The sequence below is a fragment of the Carassius auratus genome, chromosome 25 (genome assembly GCF_003368295.1).
Source record: "Carassius auratus strain Wakin chromosome 25, ASM336829v1, whole genome shotgun sequence".
Lineage (NCBI taxonomy): Eukaryota > Metazoa > Chordata > Actinopteri > Cypriniformes > Cyprinidae > Carassius > Carassius auratus.
This window is the reverse complement of record NC_039267.1, coordinates 16,702,946-16,726,245: the sequence shown is the minus strand read 5'-3', so window position 1 is coordinate 16,726,245 and position 23,300 is coordinate 16,702,946. Positions and strand designations below refer to the sequence as shown.

At 38.5% G+C, this 23,300-nt stretch overlaps 1 protein-coding gene across 1 annotated transcript; it reads right to left on the bottom strand.

The window, feature by feature from the left end:
* Nucleotides 1–1,428: 1,428 nt before the first annotated feature.
* LOC113042858 (laminin subunit beta-4-like) lies at nt 1,429–21,224 on the bottom strand. The gene is given in 37 exon segments (XM_026201845.1): nt 1,429–1,459; nt 1,461–1,566; nt 1,680–1,833; nt 1,996–2,166; nt 2,353–2,488; nt 2,611–2,818; nt 4,366–4,510; nt 4,719–4,904; nt 4,984–5,183; nt 5,338–5,498; nt 5,732–6,086; nt 6,170–6,266; nt 6,388–6,605; nt 8,166–8,390; nt 8,547–8,704; nt 9,245–9,476; nt 9,632–9,775; nt 9,877–10,054; nt 10,168–10,288; nt 10,469–10,578; nt 10,676–10,861; nt 10,960–11,247; nt 11,353–11,485; nt 11,568–11,647; nt 11,747–11,859; nt 12,025–12,180; nt 12,916–13,104; nt 13,236–13,356; nt 13,872–14,086; nt 14,484–14,547; nt 14,642–14,830; nt 14,913–14,986; nt 15,081–15,216; nt 17,175–17,332; nt 18,595–18,642; nt 20,173–20,265; nt 20,370–21,224. Coding segments are annotated over 36 exon segments (5,511 nt in total). The 5' UTR covers nt 20,198–20,265; nt 20,370–21,224.
* Between the last annotated feature and the right edge of the window lie 2,076 nt (nt 21,225–23,300).

Genomic DNA, 23,300 nt, shown 5'->3' with positions numbered 1-23,300 from the left:
TTTAGTTGGGCAACTCCTACAAGGCATACATTGTAGTAAATGAAACCTAACTTGATTCCATACTACATCATGTCTCCTTTAACCAGTTTGTGTAGGGTTTTTGTTTTTGCTTTGTAAACCTCAGGAAGAGATTAGGTTAGGTTACACAACTAACATCTGCAAACCCTTCTGAAACATAGTTTAATCATTCAGCAGACCATCTGGACCAAAAAAAAAAAAAAAAGAAGAAGTTAAGTAAAGTAACGTAGAGTTGTAACACCTAAATTACCTTTTTTATTCAAGTCAAAAATACTACTTAATGTGGCTGAATCAATCAACTACATTAGGTTACTTTAAAAAATCATTTTTATCAATCATTTTAAACATTATCTGTTTTGTGACTTTTTCTCCTTATCCTCACCCATTGAAGATGAAATTAACTCTGACAAAACAAAGCGCGTCTGAACCAAAAATAAAGTAGTTAAAAAGGTGGGAAAATCCACTCAGACGGACCAATGAAATAACATCAGTGGGGCTTTACCTTCGATTTTGCAATTGAATAGTCAACGGAGAGGCTGTTAACACTGTAGGACAAAAGCACAGACCCTCCACCTCCTGCGAGAGACAAACGAGCACATTCCACAAGCAGCAGGCGTCTAAACCTGACTGTCTTATCTTAATGCACATGGAGCAGCTGTTGAACTCAATTCTGGAAGTAATGCTGAAATAGGTTGTTTTATCAAGAGGATTTAATTACATATCCCTGAACCAAAAACAATGAAAATACTTTTGGAGGAGACAATGCCAAATATGTCGGACATAAGCCAATTTGGAATGAGCTAAACAGAATTGAATAAACAGTAATTGAAGTTGCCTCTCTGATTTACGTCAGTCTGATTCAAATAAAACTCGTGAGTCTTTTTGAATGATTCGTTTGAAAACGTGGCTTATAAGAACAGCTCGATAAAAAAAGATGTGTTGTTGTCAGTGTTTTTGCAGCACACATTCTTTTGATCTCATCTTTTTCAATTCATCAGGCAAATAACTTGAGGAAAATCTGACTGGTTTTGCTGTGGCACTCTAGATCCATGCCAGAAATAGTGCCGCATAGTTTATAACTCTTGTGACCTCTTGTGGACAGTCAGGGTTATACATTACCTATATGAGATTCTCAATCTTGGACCATCATTTACTAAAAATATACTTTAAATGCAAAATAAAGAAGAAAAAAATGGAACAGAACCAGAATACGGTCTTTAAGTATTTCTGGGGCTTGATGAGAACCAGTTCATAGCTCTATATTGTAAACAAAAAATCAGCAAGCCCACAAAGAACCAGGATAAAAGGACTGCACTTCTCCTGAAAACCTAGTCCAAGGCCGTTTTGCCCTGAGTTGCCAAACACCGAAAAGGGTTCCTCATGTTTTGAAGAAGGGAAGCCTTTATAGGCTTAAGTGGAGCACAGATTGTATTTATCCACTGTCAACAATAAAGTTCCTCAAGTCATCTGCTTCCTTCTGGAGTGCCTCCAAATCTTTTATTGTTTCCTCTTTCCTTTTAGCTGCATCCAGAATCTTTTTCTCCAATTCTGAAATGACATTGATAAAGGAAACTAATTCTAATGCTAACAAGAAATTAACAACTATAGAAATCCATAACCCTTTAAATCCCAAATGCATATTGCTTCGTATGATAATGTACCTTCAATTTCCTTCATTTTATCTTCCACATTTTTAGCCAGTGTTTCTGCCTCTATTGTGATGTTCTTCAGACGTTCATTAGCCTCTTCATTAACATTCTGGGTTGTGCTATTCAGTTTTAACTTTTCAAACTGCTCTTTCAATTCCTCAAGATCCTAACAATGGAGAAAAGCAATCCACTTATGACAGGTTAAATATGCTATATCTAAAGGCAGCTGTACCATCTTCTAGGTTAATATTTGGAAAGCATGTTTGTAAATCCAACATACAATTTATTTAAATGAATATATGTTTTTTTTTTTGCTTGTGAGACTTACCTTTTCGGTGTCTTTGGCAATGTCAAGCACTGCATTGGCAGCATCTTTGGCCTCCTTCCCCTGAGCTCTGTTCATCTCCGTCTTATTCTCCAAGGCCTTGATTTCATCCAGTAACTTTTTGGCACGAGTTGAATCCAAATTATCCTCAATATTTTTTAGTTTAGGTTCAGTCTGTTAAAAAGTGACGAGATATTGTTATAAAGCAGTTTATTAAGGGAAAAAAGTAGAAATTATCTCAAAATAAGTGCATTGAGAGCAAATCAAGAAATCAAAAAGTAAAGAAAGTTACATAGTACACGTCTGAAATGATGTGAAGGTGAGTAAAAATTCCTTTAAACGTGCGAAATAAACCATTACCTCATTAACTTTCTCCCTGATAATGTCATTGTTTTCTTTAGCCTTATTCAGATCCTTGAATATCTTGTCATTGACCTTTGCTGTATCGTTGAGTGCTTTCTCTATCTCCCCCACATTGATAGCCTTGGTTCTGTTCCTGGTGATGCAACAAGCAAACAGGATTAGTGACACTGGTGTCCACAGGTTTAGCTTTATAATGCAGAATGAAATGGTAAAAACCACAGCTTTGTCACATTGACTTTATTACTGCAGCCTCACAAGATTTCTTGGGCCCTCTCCTTCATGTCTTCAGCAATTCTGGCTTGTTTTTCCAAGTGCTCTAGATCATCGTCGAAGTGTGTGATGTTTGCCAGGATCCTCTTGATGTCCTCTATCATGTCCTTGATCTCATCAGGGGATTTGGGCAGCTGAATGGACAACACAGCATTGGCCAGTTTCTCAATGTCCTCTGGTTTCACCAGCTCATCTGTTAAGATACAATACTTGCTAATTTACAGTTTATCATGTGCATTTTATTTTACTCTAAATGTAAATGTGTTGTAGGTTTGTCCTGAATAAAAATTTATTCTTCAGATTAATCCCTCACATCAAATTAATGGAACACCTTTTTTAAAATAGGCTAATTTTCCAATTCCCTTTTAAACAGTAGAGTTTTACCATTTTCGAATCCATTCAGCTGATCTCTGGGTCTGGTGGTAGCACTTTTAGCTTAGTTTGGCATAGATCATTGAGTCTGATTAGAACGTTAGCATCACACTCAAAAATGACCAAATAGTTTTATTTAAAACTTGACTCTTCTGTAGTTACATCATGTACTAAGACCGATGGAAAATCAAAAGTTTGTGATTTTCTATGCCGATATGACTAGGAACTATACTCTCATACCGGCGTAATAATCAAGGAACTTTGCTGCCTTACCATGGGTGCTGCAGGCGCAGTGATATTATACAGCGCCTGGAAATAGTGCACCCATGGTATAGTTTCTAGCCATATCAGCCTAGAGAATTGCAACTTTTTATTTTCTGTCAGTCTTACTGTGTGTTCACACGCAGCCGCCGAGAGCATCAAAAATCGCTCTGATGATCTGACGTAGATCGAATGCTAATCTTGTATTTAAAGTGGCCGCAAAGCAAACAAGCTTGTTGATCTTGTGCAGACTAACCACAATGAGGGTAACGTTATAAATGAACCTCATTAAATATTGTTGTGGATGAAGTATTAAGATCCTTTACCTAATAATGTATAAAGCACTGTCAAAATACTCTGATTCACGTAAAAGTACTACATTGAAAATATTTTTTAAAAGTAAAAAATTTGTTTAAAAGTAAACTGGCACTACTGTACTATTATTTATTATACCATTGGATTATTATTCTTATATCGTTACTGCACATCAGCAACTCACCAGGAACACGAACAATCTCAGACACCTTGGGTCCACGTTTTATTTATATTACCCTTTACGCAAACAGGGACACATCATAGACTATTGCAAACCTGCCACAGTAATAATCAACCTGTCCTATATTTTGCTTGGAAACTAAAATGAGAGCTGTGTTCTCTGGAATCATCTCAAGTGGTGGACCTCTACGTTCCTATTGGTTGCCGCTGTACCGTGTCATACTCATAGCTCAAATCTTATCAGTTGGCTAGCTTTTTTAACAATGTGAAAGATGTTTTGTGAAACAAAAGTGTGAATAAGATTTGAGAGCTATGGCTGATGGCAGGATTACAACAAATGACAATTTCAATTTCAATCTGTTCCTCAATTCACATGCTCGAGAACTACTTTTATGGTACATTTATCATTGACACTAGTCACTGTGACTTCTGTTGTATGAAAAAGAGAAGCTTGGAGTTTTGGTTTTGTGCTTCCCAAAATGAAAACACTGCTACCGATTTGCCTGAGGTGAGCAGATGAAATAACTATCCAGTTTCTTTTCCTGCCTGGATATGATCAAAGACCAGGCAAGCTTTACCAGAAGCTAGCAACTGATTCATTTCATGCATTACCTCTCAGGTAGTTCTTGAGCTTCTCAATGAGGTTCTTGGTGTCAATCTTTTCCTTTTCATATTTGTTCTTAGTCTGATTAATTTTATCCATCAGGTCCTCAGCTTGATCTTTGATGTAATCAGTCATGTTTGAGGTGTCCATGAGCTGTGAATAGAAAACAGAATGAGGCTTAACTTTTACATGTAAAGATACAATTATACAGTTGTTTTTGTGGCTTCTTTTTCAAAAGAAACAACCTTAAGTTCCTCTGGAGACCCTGATATAGACACTTTTAACAACAAGGCAAAGATACACATAAAGTATATGCATTCGAATTATAAAGTAGTAAGGTACTGGAATGTTTTTGACGTGCCTGTCTATCAGCTTCCTTGAGTTTACGGCGCAGATCAGTAATGTTCTTCTCTGTCATCTCTGCCAGTTTGGAGGTATTGAGGCTGAGGGGTAAACTCCCTGTACAGGCAGGACCCCCGCAAATCTCACATGAAGCTCCACCACATTTTGCCTTGTCACATTCTGCATCGCCTGGAGCCCCACAGACCTATGGCAGAAAGTTTGTCAATGCAATACACATATGTTTCTTCTTCAAATTGCAGAATAATGTTTTACTCTTCATTCACCTTCTCGTTGAGGCTGGCAACACTCAGAGCTTTCACTTTCCTCTCCAGCTTATCCATTTCTCCTATGGGACACTTAGCAAGTTCCAATGTAGCATTCTTTCTCGTATTCCTGGAGGCTTCCAGGGCCTTTTTAGCTGCTTGCACTTTTTTCTCACTGTCAGTGAATACTTCATAGAGCTTTTTGATCTTATTTAAAATATCTATAGAAATGACACAAACAGTAGTTGCATAATAGCTCACAATGCCTTTAAAAGCCAAAATGAAGTGTTATAATTTTCACAAATGGCACTCTGATTCTGCCAAACCAACTTTCATGTTGTTAACCACTGACATTGACTCTTTTCATTTACAAACCATTAATAGCTTTTACATCTGTCGCTGGAATCTCTTTTGCCTTCTCCCTGAGATTCTTCAAGAGTATGTTGAAGTCAAGTCGGATATTGTCGATGTCAGTGTTGAGCAGTATGGTTGGATCAATAATGATTATGTGTGGGTCAATGGTCTCTGTTTCATTCCTGAGGAGTGAGTAGAAAGACATGTAAGATAAAAGTAGGCTTTTTACAAGACTACTGTAATCATTCCCAGTTGCATCATTTAAAAAAACATTCTCATCATAGAAGATATTTATTTAATAGTCATTTTAATTATACATTTGAATAAATGAATTGATTTGGAATAAAAATGAGCATTGTGTCATTGACCCAGAAAATTTGTAGTATGTCAATTAAATTGTGTTAAACTATATTACCTAATGCGTGCCAAGAGTTCCTCTAGTTTTTCTAGCTCATCCTTGGTGGTCATGTTAGCCAGACTCTGCAGCTTCTTCAACAGATTCCATAAGTATTGTAGTTCAGATGTAGTCCTATTGTCTTCAGGACATGGCTTTATAGTTTCTATCCTCTCAATATCTAGTCTAACATCTGAGACCGTTTTCTCCAAGAGGTGGTAGCAGGCATGGCAGGGTTCACAGGCAGGAAAGTTTGTGTCATGACCTGGAGCGCATTCGTCACAGAAAAGGCCAATCACTCCTGGCTTACACAAACACTCGCCCGTGTAAGGGTCACAAAATGGATAAATGGTCCCCTCCATGTTACAGTCACAAGCTGAATAAAAGATGAAATAATTTTGTTTGAGTCAGCAGACAATGACTTGGAAGAAAACAAAACTCTTGTGTATATTAGCTTACACATGCACTGTATATATGGGTTTCCAAAGTGATTCGGCCCACACTCATCACATTTTCTGCCCCCATATTCTGGCTGGCACAAACACTGGCCTGTGATCTAGAAGGACATAAAGTGTAGGTGTGAAGCCTAAAAATCCGTTATAGCCATCCATGTGATGAGACAATTCTTCTAAAGTGAATTTATTGTATGAATGATTTAATAAACAGAAGATGTTAACCTGGTCACAGATATAGTTGAGAGCATGTTCTGGGTCACAATTACATGGCTGACAACCAGACTCCCCATCCAGGTTCCAGTATCCATCCTTACACTCATTACATTGGGTTCCCTTGACACTTGTGCGACATGGGCACTGGCCAGTTTCCTGGTCACAGAAACAGGGGCTTCCAGCTGGACACTTGGTGTCGTCTGTGCCCCTCCAGTCACAAGAACACTCTAAGCAGACAATAAAAACATGACATATGTTGTTTATGAAGCCATAGTTTATGAAGGCAAATAAAAATGTAATAAATAATAATACATAACTGTTTCTAAAACAATTAATAATTTACATGAAGAATTTTTACCAATACCAAAAAAACATCTTTATCCTATGTTGTAAATGCATGTTATAATAATTTGTCCATGTAGTTATTTATTTTTTTGATTTCATCAAAATGTCACACTAGATCTGGTGACATAAGCCAGTCATTTAGTCACCTTAAACCTTACCCCTTCCCAGTCATCTGCAAGCTCGCATTCATTTTTGCAACATCCTAATCTCAAACCAACAAATTAACAACCCAAGTGAGAGCTTGCCCAATTTTTTTTCGATAATCACTAGGATAAACATCACAATACTGAAAAAAATATCTGTTACTACTTCTCTGTTTGATTAGGATTTTATTATTAAAATCTATGTTCTTATATTTTGGGCCACATTAAGTTTTCCATAAGTTATCTATTTCTTAGTTGCTATAATTATTGGTGAAAATACCCACTCTTTGTTGTATTTTAAACCTCAGGAACTGGGAACAATTTAGTTACAGGAATACCTTTTGCGGGGATGGAATTTACTTCAGAGTAGGGTATAATCAAGTACAAAAGGAACGACCAGTGACGTAAGTGTATGCTGATTGGCTGAACTGCCATATGGCAGCCACCATTTCTAAAAAGCCATGTTCACACACAGTTTACTCCACACAAGTTAACTCCACAAATGTGGAAAAGAGCAACAGATGGGTGAAGCCATCTCCATCCTACATTTGTTGATATTGTTGAATGTCGTGCTATATGACTTTTTAAGGGAAGTCGTGGCCTAATGGTTAGAGAGTCGGACTCCCAATTGAAAGGTTGTGAGTTCGAGTCCCGAGCCGGCAGAAATTGTGGGTGGGGTGAGTGCATGTACAGTTCTCTCTCCACCTTCAATACCACGACTTAGGTGCCCTTGAGCAAGGCATCGAACCCCCAACTGCTCCCTGGGCGCCGCAGCATAAATGGCTGCCCACTGCTCCGGGTGTGTGCTCACAGTGTGTGTGTGTGTGTTCACTGCTCTGTGTGTGTGCACTTCGGATGGGTTAAATGCAGAGCACAAATTCTGAGTATGGGTCACCATACTTGGCTGAATGTCACGTCACTTTCACTTTCAGTGTTGTCAGGTGGCTGATGTCACATTAGAGTTACTACTGGCAGTGTTGAATTCAACCAGGAAAATGGGCCTAGGTGGAAATTTAGTTCTCATGGGACCGCCCTGGTGGCTAGTACCTATATCTAACCATGTGAAAGCCCTAAAATGTTTATCATTTGCGTGGTCATTGTTTTTTAATTAGAAATAGTAAACAAGAAAAATTTGGTTCTTTTGGGTTGTTATTTCGGCCACATTAACCAATTTTTTTTTTTTTATTGTTTCACCAGGTTTTATGGACTTTGTCAGGTGTCCTTGAGTGCCATGAAAGATGCCTACAAATAAAATGTATAATAATAATAATAGAGCAATGTATCCTTTTAAACCTGTACCTTTGCAGTCTTGAGCGAGTGCATTGCCATAGTATCCACGTTTGCAACTCTGACAGCGCGGCCCCTCTGTGTTATGTAAGCACCGCAAACATTCGCCAGTTACAGCATCGCATGCTTCACCGTCGCGAGGATCAATGTTATTGTTGCAACAACACTCCTCACATCGGCTGCCTGGAAACCTCAGATCACCATAGTAACCATGAGCGCAGGAGTCACAGTTTAGGCCTACAAAAATAAGATACAATTTATAATAGATGTTAGATGTTTTTTCTTTTAAAGAGTTGTATCTTTACTTCCCTTACTGTGTGTTACATCAAACAGGTAACTGTTAAACTCTTTGATGGTTTTGGAAATGATGTGTATGAAAGAGTGAACAAGGACCTGTATGTCCAGGCAGACATTCACAGTATGGAGCTCCAGAGTATGGATCTTTGTTGCAGGAAATGGCAAAGAAGCGCCCACTTCCGTTCAAATCTGGACATAAACATGGTTCACAAGGATGCCCAGAAACAGGGTCACCAACATAACCATCCTTACACCTGGAACAGAAAATGACCATTAACATTTTAAAGGGATAATTTACCCAAAAACTCACCTACAGGTCGTTCCAAATCTGTAAGACCTTCATTCATCTGGCGAACACAAATTAAGTTATTTCTATTATGACAACTCTTGGAAGATTTTAGCATGGTAATGGATATGACAGTGTTCATTTATTTGGTCTTGGTGAAATAAAAATGCTACGCTTCTGCTGCCAAATTGCTTTTGCTGTTATCACTGTATTTAAGTTTTCTTTATGCACAAAAAATATTCTCTATGCTTCATGAAATTAAGGTTAAACCACTGCTGTATCATGGACTATTTTAACAATATCCTTACCACCTTTCTGTGCCTTGAACATGTCAGTTGTGTTGCTGTCTAAGATGAACAAAGGTCTTGCGGGTTTGGAACGACATGAGGGTGAGTTATTAACGACAGAATTTTAATTTTTGTGTGAACTATCCTTTTAATTTGTAAGGATTCATTTATTGTAGTGTAACACTGAAAATGACACAATATAATATCAAATGCTCTCTTGCCTTTCACAGTGGGGTCCAGTGGAGTGTTCCCTGCAGTCCAGACAGTCTCCAGTGACCAGGTCACAGATGTCAGCCAACCCGTTGCATTTGCATCTTCTGCACAGGGGAAAACCGTAGTAACCAGGGTAACATTTATCACATCGACGAGCAGTTACTCCTTCTCGACACGAGCATTGACCAGTTTTCTGGTCACAAAGCTCAGCGGTAGAGCCAGACGGATCACAGTCACATGCTAGAGGAGTCAATGACAAACAAGAATTTCCCAGATAAAAAAATCTAGTTGTGCCATTTTCTTAAAACACTCTGTTTGTATTCATTTTTCATATGAAAGTTTGTTTAAATAATTTGTTATATCATGTCATCTCTGAATATGAGAATGTGGCTTACGTGAGCAGCCATCTGGCCCAAGCCCATATGTCAGAGGAGTACAGGAATCACAGCAACGACCAATAACATTGGGTTTGCACTGACACTGTCCTCCAAATTTACTGCAAGATGAGGCATACGCTCCAACATGATGACAGTTGCAAGCTGTTTATTTACAAAGATGCATATAGTTAATACAAGGTAACGATGCATTATGGACTTAAATGCATGTGTATATCTGTGATGTAAATTAAGATGATACTCACACACTGCACCATTGTGAATGAAAGCTGACATACTTCCAATAAGCTTCTCACATTCTTCAGAAAGGGTGTGCTGTCCTGCCTCTGCGTCCAACTCAATACAGCGGTATTGCTGAAACTGAGCTAGATATGACTGCGTGCAGAGGTTTGGGAGTGAGTCCACTTTGGGAATGAGGCCCATCTATGGAAAGTGAATAAGGATAAATACATTTACTCAACAAAAGGTAGATAATTTTCAATTTAATCTTTTCCAATGATCTTGCAAAATCAAGGTCTGATTGCTTGAAATCTTACAGAGTCAATCAGAATGAATGAGATGATCTGAGGGTCGGCACTGGGCTTCTTTCTAAAAGTAATGTCCACATGGTATTTATTACCATCACTAAGGCATATTGGAAGATCCAGTGTGGCTGTCCTGTATGTAAAGAGTTAAAAGTAGTAAGCTGAAGTAGATCTAGTAATAATTTTGCTTGACATGAAAAATGCTTAAACAATCCCAGAATCTTCCTTTTTGGGTGAACAATCCCCTTTGCTAAATTAGCACGCAACGAAAACATGTTAAATATATTCAAAATACAATATACAAAAATCTAACCTTCCAGAGGCTGGAAGTGTAAACATTTTATCAGATGGGTCGTTGAGACAACTTCTATCCCCTGATCCAAAAGATACAACGTTCACAATAGCTGTCCAATCGTCAGTGGACTGCAAAGATAACATTTTGAGTACATAAATGTGAAATGGACCAAAACATTTCAAACAAACTCTCATATTCAAATATTTAATGAAAAGACTAGCTGACCTCTGGTTCATAGCGGACAACTACATAGTAGTCAAGAGTAGCTGGTATATTTCTGACATTAAATCTTAGTCCAACCCCATCCTGAACTCGAACAAAACCTGGTCCAGTCCAAGTGATGGGCCGATCTGGGGTGCGCTGTCGCAGGATGATCTGAAGAGGTGAGCCTGGTTCAAAGGGGATTGTCCTCTGCACAGGAATGACGAAGTGAAGAGACAATCACATTCAATTTTGTGACAATATACAGTAACCTGGACACGTCATTTATCTGACAGTTCAAACGTTACCTGGCCTTGTCTTCGAGTTCGCTGCTTCTCACGCTTGAACACCACAACCCTGCCATTACTGATCTTGAAGTCATAACCTCTTTGTCTGTAGTATTGCTCACAGATGGGTAGTGTGAAATAGGGGTATGGGGTCGGAGACGGCTTCACAGTTGGGGGATCAGTTGCTTTATAAGGTCTTGGGAAGGGTTTTGGGGTAGAGGAGCAGAGAGGAAGCTTGGTTGGTCGGACAGTTATCTTTTCCGGGGGATAGACCAATGTAGGGGCTTGTATAAATGGAGAAATTGACAACTGTAGAAGTGGAAATGGAAATGACCCTAAGTCATGAGGGTTTCTTCATTCTTATGAATGATTAAGAATATAATTTAGTACAAAAATTACATCACAGTCTCTCACCAGAGGTGCTGCATGTTCAGCCTCATAGATATAGAAATCAAGAGGGGCCAGGAAATATCCAGGGGCCGGCTCACTACATTTGGGGCCTACCATGTTAGGCCTGCATTCACACTGGCCATCCACTGGGGAACATCTGTGTGAATATGCACATACAGACTTGTAAACAATTAATCTGTAAACAAATAATTGTAAACAATTAATCTGTAGCATCATACTCGGTTCTCAATGCCCCTCCAATGTCACAGTCACAGGGTAAGCAGCCATAGACTGTGTTTCCCAGACCCCAGTAACCTGGCTGGAAAATTGAACAGCAAAAGCAGAATATTAACATTTCAAAGCATTAATGACTATTTAAGTTTATATCCTTGTGGTCTAATGGAGAGGTTCAGCTCACCAGACACTGGTCGCACTGTGGGCCGAAAGCAAATGGCTCGCAGATGCATGTTCCAGTAGTTTGATCACAAGGGTTGCCAGTACGTATAGTTCCCATGAAATTACACCTACACACTAGACATGTATAAATGAATGAATAAGGATCAGATAAAAGGAGATGCACAACCTTCTGCAAGTAGGTAAATGCAAAAAGCCTTAGCTATACAAACTCATTTTAAGGCATTATTGAGTAAGAAATGTGCCAGCTGGCTCCCATTCTGTGGGTGAAAGAACACTTACACTGACAGCCACTAGGGTCAACCCTGCTGAACCCATAGAACCCAGACTTGCAGCGGTCACAGCGCTCTCCTTCAACATTCTGTTTACACACACACTGGCCAGTCACTGGATCACACAGACCACCCTCCATTGAGCCATCAGGATTACATTCACAAGCTGGATAGGAAACATCAGAAAGATCAGGCCTTTCCTAATGGAGTATGCTGTACAACTTCTTGTCCTGGCCCTAGTCATTTCTAGTCTGGACTACAGCCCTTTCTGGCTGTACTTCATCATGCAATCAAGCCTCTACAAATGATTAAGAATGCAGCAGATTTATTGGACTTCAATGAACCCAAAAGAGTCCACCTCACACCTCTTTTTATCTCTCTGCACTGCCTACCAGTTGCTGCTCACAGCAATTTCATGATTTAATGCTTGCTACAGATCAACAATGGGATCCACACCCTCTTACTTCCACTTGCTCTTACAAGTCTACATCCCTTCCAGAAAGTTAAAGTCAGTAAGTTAGCGAAGCCTTGTGGTACCAACACAGAGAGGCACAAAATCACTTTCTGGTGGAATGATCTTCCCACCCTCATCCGGAATGCTAAATCCATGACAATATTCACAAGACTTTAAATGAAATGAAAAGTCATCTATTGTGGGAAGACTTAAATGCATCTTGAAAAGTAACTTTGTTTGTTTTTTGCCTCTTTTTGATGAATCGCTTCTTTGCTCATTTGTAAGTCACTTTGGATAAAAGCATCTGCTAAATGAATAATTGTAAACATCTAAGTAGCCTTCCCACTAGAATGTGATGATTATTTTTAGAGGACAACAATGAAAAACATTCAATAAAATAATTTATTTTTGCATCTAAAAGATTTTATTGTTCACCAGGTCACTCACGTATACAGGCATTGGGGTCGTGCGTAGAGCGTTGAGGGTCCTGGTAGTAATACGGCCCACACAGATCACACTGGGGTCCAGCACGGTTGTTCCTGCAGTCATCACACACACCACCACTAACCCCACCAGTGGCCAGATAGCGTGCTAAGTCAAAGTGACACTTCTCTGAATGACCATGGCAGTAACACCCTGAAACATTGAAGGTAAAGTTACACATGGCTTTTCATTGTTACTCCCAGGGTTTTAATGAGTTCCTCCAGCTTTAAATTGTCTTTTGTGTTTTAAACTATCAATAGTCAAAGTGGCTGAGTGCCACTTACTTCTGCAAACATCCGAGTCTGTTTTTCCACCTGGCCTCCAGGGGGCGTCATGGTAGAAGTCTTGACAGCGCTCACAGTTGAACCCTGCAGTGTTGTGTTGGCAAACACATTTAGCATGTACCTTGAGCAAAGACAGAAAAAAGCAAATATCAAAAGATTGTAAAAACAAAGCATATATAATTTCTTTAAACTAAGCTAGTAATTTAAGAATAAAAACAGGTACCTATAAAAGCAGAGCAAAGGCTTTCTACTACACTAAAGCATGACAGGTAGTAATTTTTGTTAACTGCCCTATAAAGAATAAATACATTTATGCATATTTTTCAGAAATGGTGTAAAGAGAAAAAAATGTGACTATACTTCAAAGTCCTTCCTCAAAAAATGTGGAAGAAATGTCAATGGGAATTGAACTGTTTCAAAGGTACTTGAGACTTTTCTTGACTTTAATAAACTGAGCACATTATGAGACATTAAAATCTCTTCTGAACAACTAAAGAAGATACTTAGGAGACTATCTGAGCTCAGGAGAAATTTAATGTCTCCGTTAATCTCCAATTAATCTCAATGCTGTCTAAACAGTTCAGATATTAAAGAGGTCTCAAATGTGCTTTTCCTTTTTAGCAGGAGTATGCTCACCATGCCAGGCTCATTAAAGGTATCTCCACGTGCGCCATCCACGGGAATGCACTGACTGGCGTGGCCATTGCAGAAGCAGCTCCCCCGAACCACCATCTCATAGAGGGCATAATAGTACTTATCCTGTGGGTTCCTCTTCCGTCGCATCAGGAACGTGTCGCCCAGGGTGATCAAGCGGGTAAAGTTTACTCGCAGGTTTGTCAGGGTGATCAGATCTAGGGACCATAAGAAGTATTGCTTATGCGGTTTAAGACTTTAATGATACCATATATGGTTATCGATATTAGATATTTTAAAATATCAGTATTGGCTGTAACATGAATATCTATTGTCTTATTGATATCGGCCAAAATGTAACTATCAGTGCATTAGTTATGATTTGGGTCCTGAAAAAGAAAAGCAGGTGCGAACCAGTGGAACAAACTGCGTTATGACAGGTTTGAATAGTGTATATTTTCTTTACAGTCAATTCTTCAAAGTGCCTAGCTCACAATGAGCTCATCATTAAGCCTTTTGCTTGTTGGACATGCCTTTAGGCATCATCCTGCCTTGACATTTTTATTACTGTCATATTTCTAAAAGAAACAAAACATCTTCACACAAAACATGAACCTTGTATAGTAGGGTCGTAAGGATCATGGATGTCAAAATTGGGATCCAAGGCTTTCAACACCACCTGGATGGAAAGCAAAGTTAGACTGAACCTGAAATGTATGTTAACAAGTAAACTGAACAGATTGGATTAATTCAGGATTGCTCGGTGAATATACCTCTCCATCGGTGGACGGCTCTGCCCCAGAGTAGCGAGTATCACAGATAAGGTCATCAATACTGTCTGCTGGCCCCTCAGAGACACCGGGGAAAGAGTTAGCACAGTCCTCCGCAAAGTAACGGAAAACCTTCCAGGTTCTCCCGAAGTCTTTCGACCTCTCAACCAACATGGCAGCAGGCCGAAAACTCTGTTTGAGAGCATTTGTTATAAAAAAAAAAATCTATAAATTCAAGTTTTTAAATAAGATACATGGAAAGCATTGAACGTACCTTGAACGTCAATATCAGATGACTAAACTGAAACATTGATTCCAGATCCAACTGAATGCTGACCTCATGGACACCTGGGATTTTTAAATGAAGCAAAGTTAAGTCTAAATACCAGCAAGATTGTAATTAAATTAAGTTCATGCAAAGAAGAAAGTTTAAGGAACGCACCGTTCTCGGACTGCCACCAGCTCATCTTGCGTTCAGGTTGGAACGTGGTGATGATGTTTTCTATGCGGTGGCTTTTGGGATTGTGGTGGAGACTGTAGGGGCTCCTGGAGTCACAGATGAAGCACTTGTGCTCATTCTGAGTTTGTAGATAAAGGACAACAAAGTCTTTTAATCGGCAATAATATTAGTGTGATGAACAGAATAAAAATTTGTTTTTCTGCTCCACTAACATTAATGGCTGGTCAACCAAATCAGTCAGATTCATGGAAGATTTCTCATCGTGTTGCTGGTTAGGCTCTGTCTGTGCTGTGCGCGTTCAAATATTTTGGTGGAGGCGTGGCTTTGGAGAGTGATTTGCAGGAAGGGTGGGTGGGATCTTATGCTTTCAAAGTTGGCTTACTATTGCTAACCTCTCTTCGAAATCACCTACTCTACCTTTAGCTATGTACCACCTTGCAGTGCATCGTTTGAGAAATTAACTAGCTGTTCTTGGCTGTTTCCAGTAACATTCTTGCATATCTGTATTTCGATCCATTTTGGTTCAACAATATAGAGTAAATGGTTGTTAATGATGTCAAGTAGGTGTTGGAGTAATAACTTTAGCTAATAAGCATTTTGAGATCAAATGAATGCCAGATTATAACTATAAATAACAAGCAGGACTACTTTGATAGGTTTGTTCTCTGTTGTTTTGCTTTATTTCCAGGCTTTGGTTCCCCAGGTACCAGGGTGGTTTCATTTTCTTGGCAAACTAAAGTAGTTCAAATTTTTTGTTGGAACTATAGTTTTGTGAAATGCAGAATGTTGGTAATGATGGAACTTGCAACCATAGTTGCTTAACAATGCTTTAGGAAAATTAACCGGGATCAGGATCAAAAACTGAAGATTCAGAAAACTGATGTGTTGAAAGATTGTAAGTAGAGTAAGGATGGATGGCAAGATTTAATCGAATATGGACTCATGTTTCAGTCTGTTCTTCACACAAAAACAGTGAATGTTTTCAGAATACTTGGAATATAGTGCTTATGGACTACTTATTTTGGAGCTTGACAGCCACATGCGTCATTCACTTTTATTATGCTGAAAAGACCCACCAAGATGTTCTTCCAAAAAAAAAATCACCTTTTGTGTTCCATGGAAGAATAAACTTCAATGGGTTTAGAACAACATGAGAAAATGAACAAATAAAGACGAGATTTTCTGAATGAATTATTCTTTTTAAAACTTCATACAGTAGGGAGTCTGTCGCAGAAGCTCCTGCAGTAATGTATTATTCTATGTAATTGGTGTCTCCTGGCAAAAATTCACAAGAATTTCCTGAATATAGTAGGGACAATGAGGGGGGATATGCAGGGGTCTTTGTTGCAGGCGTGTATGAACAAGAGCTGTCCATCATGTCAATAATCTCATTTTAACACCAACCTGAAATGCATTCAGTGTTTTTACAGCTTCCTTTTATTTATACCACTTGTTATTGGAAACACCATTGCGCTGGGCTCTTCAGGCCAAAAAAAGTAGTGTAAATATAGAAAATGATTGCTGAACGACACACCCACATACCAGCTTTATCACCTGTATAGACAGGGCCGGGGTATGAGGTGGGAGGAAAGGGGAATATGGAAGCAGCCATAAATTAGTCTTGTGGCAGAGAAGAGGTAATGACCTATACGACAGCTCTGGGAGGCACATCACAACTTGTCTTTAGTAGGTATTACCCAAAGGGTCAGCTAGAGTGCTGTCAATCCACCCTGAAAAAGGGGGAAAACATTGCCGTGTTTTTTTAATCTCAGTGTGGTTGCTGAAAAGACACCACTTTAGGATGGAACTGTATTCTCGTAGTTTGGATTGGGAAGAAGTTATGCAAATATGTCTGAGAAAACTGTACTCGGTGACCTGAGGGAAAGGTATATGCTTGAGGGTTCAAGGACTTGGGGAATTTACAACCCTGAATTTCAAAGTGAAGTGAAGCCTTTCCCTGCAAACCCAACAAGCAATGCTCTACTATTTCTGGTTTAATTCTCTGAAGACATACATCTTTTAAACCACATCACTGACATTGAGACCTCTTGAAGTGTTGCACTTTTGACAACTGACCTCTAGGTATCCCAGGATGCAATATTTTTGTGCTCTGTAGAGTCCACAGGTTGAAGAAGCCTTGAGCTGGGCGGCGCGGCCCACCATGAGGTCACCGAGGTTAGGATAACATGAATTCCCCACACATTCGTCCTGGAGGCGGACTGGAGCAGCTATCACTGAAAATCACAAAAGTTCAGTTATAACTGGTTTTACATTAGCTAAACTTCAAGTAATAAAGTTAGCTGCATAATGATGACTCAACCTGTACTAGAAATTGTTGTCCAATCAAATGCTTTCTAGACAGAGAATGCCCCTCCCTTCAGTTAACCTGCTATTGGCTAGCAACAGCAAGCAGGAAATCATGAAACTAAAGCCTGTTGGCTGTTTAGTAAAAGGAGGAGCTTTGCAATATGCCACATTCAAACGTCCTGTCTTGTACATTCAACATACTTTGTAAATGCCAAAAAATATATGACAATATGTTTTCAGTGGACTTTCAAAAATGTTTTTTCTTGAGACAACATGACAATTTATAGTTGCATTTTTTAAAACAATTTTCAGTAGTTGAGATCTGGCAGCAACAGCACATTTTCTGACTTAGACGAACAACTCGTGGACAGATTTTTTTTTTTTTTTTTTGTGCATTAAATCTTGCATGCCAACAAATCAATGCACAAAAATAACGATTCTTAGGAATAGAGTTCAGAATTTGTTTTATGATAAACCTCAAATAACAAGGGGATTTATAATAATTTTAATATCTGGCCAATCCCCAAACGTATTCTCTCAAATGGCCTGAATATGCAGATCATTCACAGCATATATGGAATGACTTTTTGAGTTAGAATAGTTAGCAAGAGGGTGATTAGACACAACTAGGCTAGATGTTTTTCCTCTTAGTTAAATGTCCCAGAAAACCTCCCATGTATCTACTTGTTAGCAACCACTTTTTTAAAGACAAGTAAAAGCTTGAAAATAAAATGATTTCAACCATTTAACCAAAAACCAATAAATAAAAAAATGTAATCGTTTCTGGGTTTTGACCTACAAAGTAATTCCTGCACTCTATAATTACAAAAAAATAATAAAAAGAGATAATAATAGAAATGAGGCTGCAATTTGCATCTTAAAAGTAACTATCACCTGGTTTACTGCACTAATTTTCAAGAATAAAAAGTAATAAAAAGAAAAAAAAAAGTTAAATCAAAACAAGTATGAGCCAGAACGATTGCTAAAGGACATGATTTGTTGAAACTGGCTTTGTGATGAAAATTAAAGAGAAATATACAATGAAAGACAACTTGTGCATGTTAGAGGATTCAAGTGTCAACAAGTGGGGAAAAATTCAATCCAAGGGTGGCAAGTGATCACATGTTTCCCATGATTGGGCTAATTTGACTGTCAGCTTGCAGCAATGTCAAGACTGGTGCAGACTTACAGAGGAGCAGGAACGCCGATGTCTTTAACTGGATCAGCATTGCTGGACCTATAGGACAAACGGGTGTGTGAGGAGAGAGAAAGGAGGAATTCATTCATTAATTAATTAATGGAGGAGGAATGTGATACAATATCAATGTGAGAAATATTTCTCAATACATGCAGCTCTTGCCATAAGGTTTACTACCGGTTTAATTAAAGCAAATTCTAAAAACATTTTTTCTCATTGAGTCATCTGCAATCAGCATTTCAAGTACAAGCAATCAAGCAATAATTAGGATTTTAGAAGCGACTGAGGGCATTTATCAACACTACCTGCACTGTTAATCAGAATTGATCTGAATTTGGGTTTATCATTTAGCAGGATATGAAACGTTTTTAGACATAGATCTTAACTTCAGTAGTGTACGATGAGCCTGTAATTTGATCAGTGTCCGTACGTCTATGACACAAAGACGAAGAGTCTTTTTTTACAGAGCATAGATCATTCACCACAATGCACCAGTCCAGTTTCATTCAAGAAAAGCCACAATGTATATACGTGACAACAGCCCTGGGAGTACAGGTGGGCTTCTGTTTAAGTCTCACTTGTGATGAAACGGGGAATTTAAAACATGCAAGAACAAGACAGTCATTATAGTATTAGATTTGCTTTTAAGCAATGCAACACAGCAGAACAGAACTGGAATTGGCAAAATGTAAATGTCATGCAACTAAGGCCTGCCATCATAGCTGTTGGGCCTTCAGTAATACCAACTCAACTGATAATATTACTTGATCGAGCTGGATTTAGTTTATGTTTTAGAAACATATGTTATTTAATTTGTAATATAGTCATTTTATTTTTTTTAAATGACAAATTGTAAAATTCTACTCTCACTTCTCTCTCAACAAAATTTTCTCAAAACCAACTAAATTGCTAAAATGTAATTTCATATTACTTATTTTATCTGGATAGGACAGTTTATCTCTTATATATGATAGTAATAGTAATATTTTATAGACATTTTGCAACATTTTTGTTGATCTTTATGAAGTGTGTGTGTGTGTGTGTGTGTGTGTGTGTGTGTATATATATATATATATATATATATATATATATATATATATATATTGTAATTTTACAATTTGGGATTTTTAACAGAAAAAAAAATAATTAAAATATTAGTTTATAAAACAAAACCAACTAAATGTATAGATACATTAATGCAATATTATATTCAATATAAATTAAAAAATAAAATAAAAATAGAAGTTTACTGAAACATTAACAACTAAATAAGAAATACAACAAAAAAAGCTATTTTAAAAATACAGTAAATTATTATTATTTATTTTTTTAACAAAAACTTGCTCATTAACACTTCTGATTACAGTTAAACATTTGCGCATTAACAAATCTTATTTGGTTGAGGTTATGTAAAAAAAAAAAAATAAATGCTGAATTTATGAGATTATTTTAACCAAAAAAATTTTATTTTGCACAAAGTACTGACATAGATCCCACGACTGTATATTAACCAACACTCTAACCAATAAATTATTACATCAGCTGCGACAAAATATTTTCCAAACATACCTTTGCAGATGAAGACGAATAGCATGTGGTAGGACTAGACTTGACTGAACAGCTTCGGCTTCTACCAAAAATGATTCATCATAGTCCAATACTCTAAAGAGAACAATAGAGAATCGACTTACAATTTGCATGTCAATGTATAGCTCTTTATACCGCAGCACATCTGGTTACACAGAAACGACTTAACACTTACACACCATCACTTCCAGAGTTTGCAGGTGATTAGACGGCGTCTTCTGCTGATGATCTCAGTGTGTTGTGGTCCCGGGCTTGTGAGCGCGTACCTGTAGCTGCCAGCAATGGACTGTGCTGTAATAACTCTGAAAGCTGAAGCTTGTAAAGACACACCTGAGCTCCCGAGTGTGTGAGAGAAGGAAGAAAAGCCCCAAGGCTGTGTGAGGGGAAAAGGATTATGTTGCATTGAGAGCTGATTTATGCTTGTCATGAATGATGGCTGGATTCATTACGGGACACGCTCTCGTCACCACGGTCAGTGACACATCAGAGTATAGAAATGTGTTTGACACGAGTTTACGCGCTGGGATTAAATGCTTCATACTACAGCTACAGAAGGTGTGTCTACTAAGAATGCATTTCTTTAGAAGAATGAAATGAATGTTTGGGGATATGCAGAGTGTGATACAGGCTAGTGAGAGCTTTATGAAGGAATTAATATTGTAGGACATCTCCCAAGAATCATTAGAAAAAGTGCATTGAGAACAAGTTGTAAGAAGCAAATTCTGCACTTAAAATGCTCAGGGGAGTCATTGCGCCTACTTTTTTAGTTGTTGTACTAAAAGCACCAAATAATAAAAATGAACTATTTTAGGACTGTTTTGGGCGCCCACTTGATATCTGCTATTAAAATCTGGGTCCTGAAGCAAAAATCTATGTCAGACCTAATGTTTAGTTGTTGTACTAAAAGCACTAGATATAAAAAAATCATGTAAGATTTGTTTCATCAGACACTGGTCAATTTAAGGCTGTTTTGTTTCTGCGTAAAAAAATACTAAAATGTTACTAGAATAGTTCACCCGAAATGTATGATTTTTTGAAAATGTACTACTACTCACCCTCAGGTTACATGAGATGACATTACATGTATTTGTTTCTCCATCAGATTTGGAGAAATGTATCATTGCATCACGTGATCACCAGTGGATCCTCTGCAGTGAATGGGTGCCGTCGGAATCAGAGTCGGATCCTCTGCAGTGAATGGGTGCCGTCGGAATCAGAGTCGGATCCTCTGCAGTGAATGGGTGCCTTCAGAATCAGAGTCGGATCCTCTGCAGTGAATGGGTGCCGTCGGAATCAGAGTCGGATCCTCTGCAGTGAATGGGTGCCGTCGGAAACAGAGTCGGATCCTCTGCAGTGAATGGGTGCCGTCGGAATCAGCGTTGGATCCTCTGCAGTGAATGGGTGCCGTCGGAATCAGCGTCGGATCCTCTGCAGTGAATGAGTGCCGTCAGAATCAGCGTTGGATCCTCTGCAGTGAATGGGTGCCGTCAGAATCAGAGTCGGATCCTCTGCAGTGAATGGGTGCCGTCAGAATCAGAGTCCAAACAGCTGATAAAGACATCCACATGTAATCCACAGCACTCCAGTCCATCAGTTAATGTCTTGCCAAAGCAACAAAAAAAAGTGTGTTTGTAAAATAAAGAAAAATACAAAAGTTATGTAGCTTCTGGCTACAATACGAGTCCTCTATCCAGAATATTGCTTTCTGGAAGTCGTCTCGTCTGAATCAGAAGAGAAATATGCACAGATCAAGCCATGATTTCAGCTCTAAACAAATGTGTCAGTGGATTTTGATGTGCGAAAACAACAGTAGATGGACTGTTTCACTGAAGGAAGTGTTATTATGGATTATGGAGACTCATATTTTGGCAAGAAATGACAATTTGAAGCTAAAACCAAACGCCTTGATGGAGTTTGTTGCATCTTTTCGCTTCACAAAGATGTTAACTGGTGGACTGGAGTGGATTTCTTATGGATTATGGTGATGTTTTCATCAAATGTTTGGACTCTCATTCTGACGGCACCCATTCACAGCAGAGGATCCACTGGTGAGCAAGTCATGCATAAAACCTCTCTAAATCTATTCCGATGAACTTACCTACATCTTGGATGGACTGAGGTTGAGTAAATGCTCTCATTTTTGGCAACATTTGATGCTTTCATGCCTTGAAAGTGAAACCTAATATATTACATTTGAACAAATAAGCCCCTCTCTGTTTTGTTGTGATTTTAAAGACACCTGTATAGAAAGAGAAGCATTTTCTTTTAGTTTTAACGAGGGTTTAAAGGTCTAACGGTCAGCCCAGGGCAAGAGACAATGACTTGCAGGTGTTTTTTTTCCAAACTTTACATTTCCAGTCATATTATTAGCAAACACAAACTCATATGAAAAGCACTTGATGCTAATGTTTTTGATGCAATTCGGTCGTTGGCCTTAATCCCATGCAAGCATACATCAATTTAAACATCTCTATTAAGATCCATACGCCCTTCTTTAAGGCACATTTTGGACAGGGGTCCTTCAAATATCACTTTATTGCTACAAATGATTGCCTGAATGAAATTAACGCCAGTGGCTGTGGCACAGATACTGATAAACACGGCGCATCTGGCCTACAAATCACAGAAATACACTTTTCAACTTCTCAAAGGCAGGTTTTATGATCTCAGTGTCAACAGCTGTGGTTAGAAACCGCATACCGACCAAGCCAACACTTGGTTGTCATTCCCTCGAGGCTGTTTTTGGCATCTGTAGACATTTACAGATCCAGACAACATGCAAATGTATCAGTCAAAATCCTTGCAGCAAATCTTCACCGAGCCTGACATGTCTGGAATGTGAGTCGAGGTACGGTCCAGTTTATCATTGCCATTCATTTAAGGTAATGTTGTGGAAATGCAAATCATCACACAATGATTAATAAGATGACTTTAAACCGCTGCTTTGTTGTTGTGTGCTGTCTTGCAGTTAGTCAGTTATTTGCCGATGCTGTTTGGAGTTAGTTAAAAGGTTTTAAACATTTTATGCAACGTGATTCTCTCATCTTTTTTAATGCAGAAGCACTTCTGATTAGCAGCTCACTATCATAGCGATTCAAAACCAGAGTATG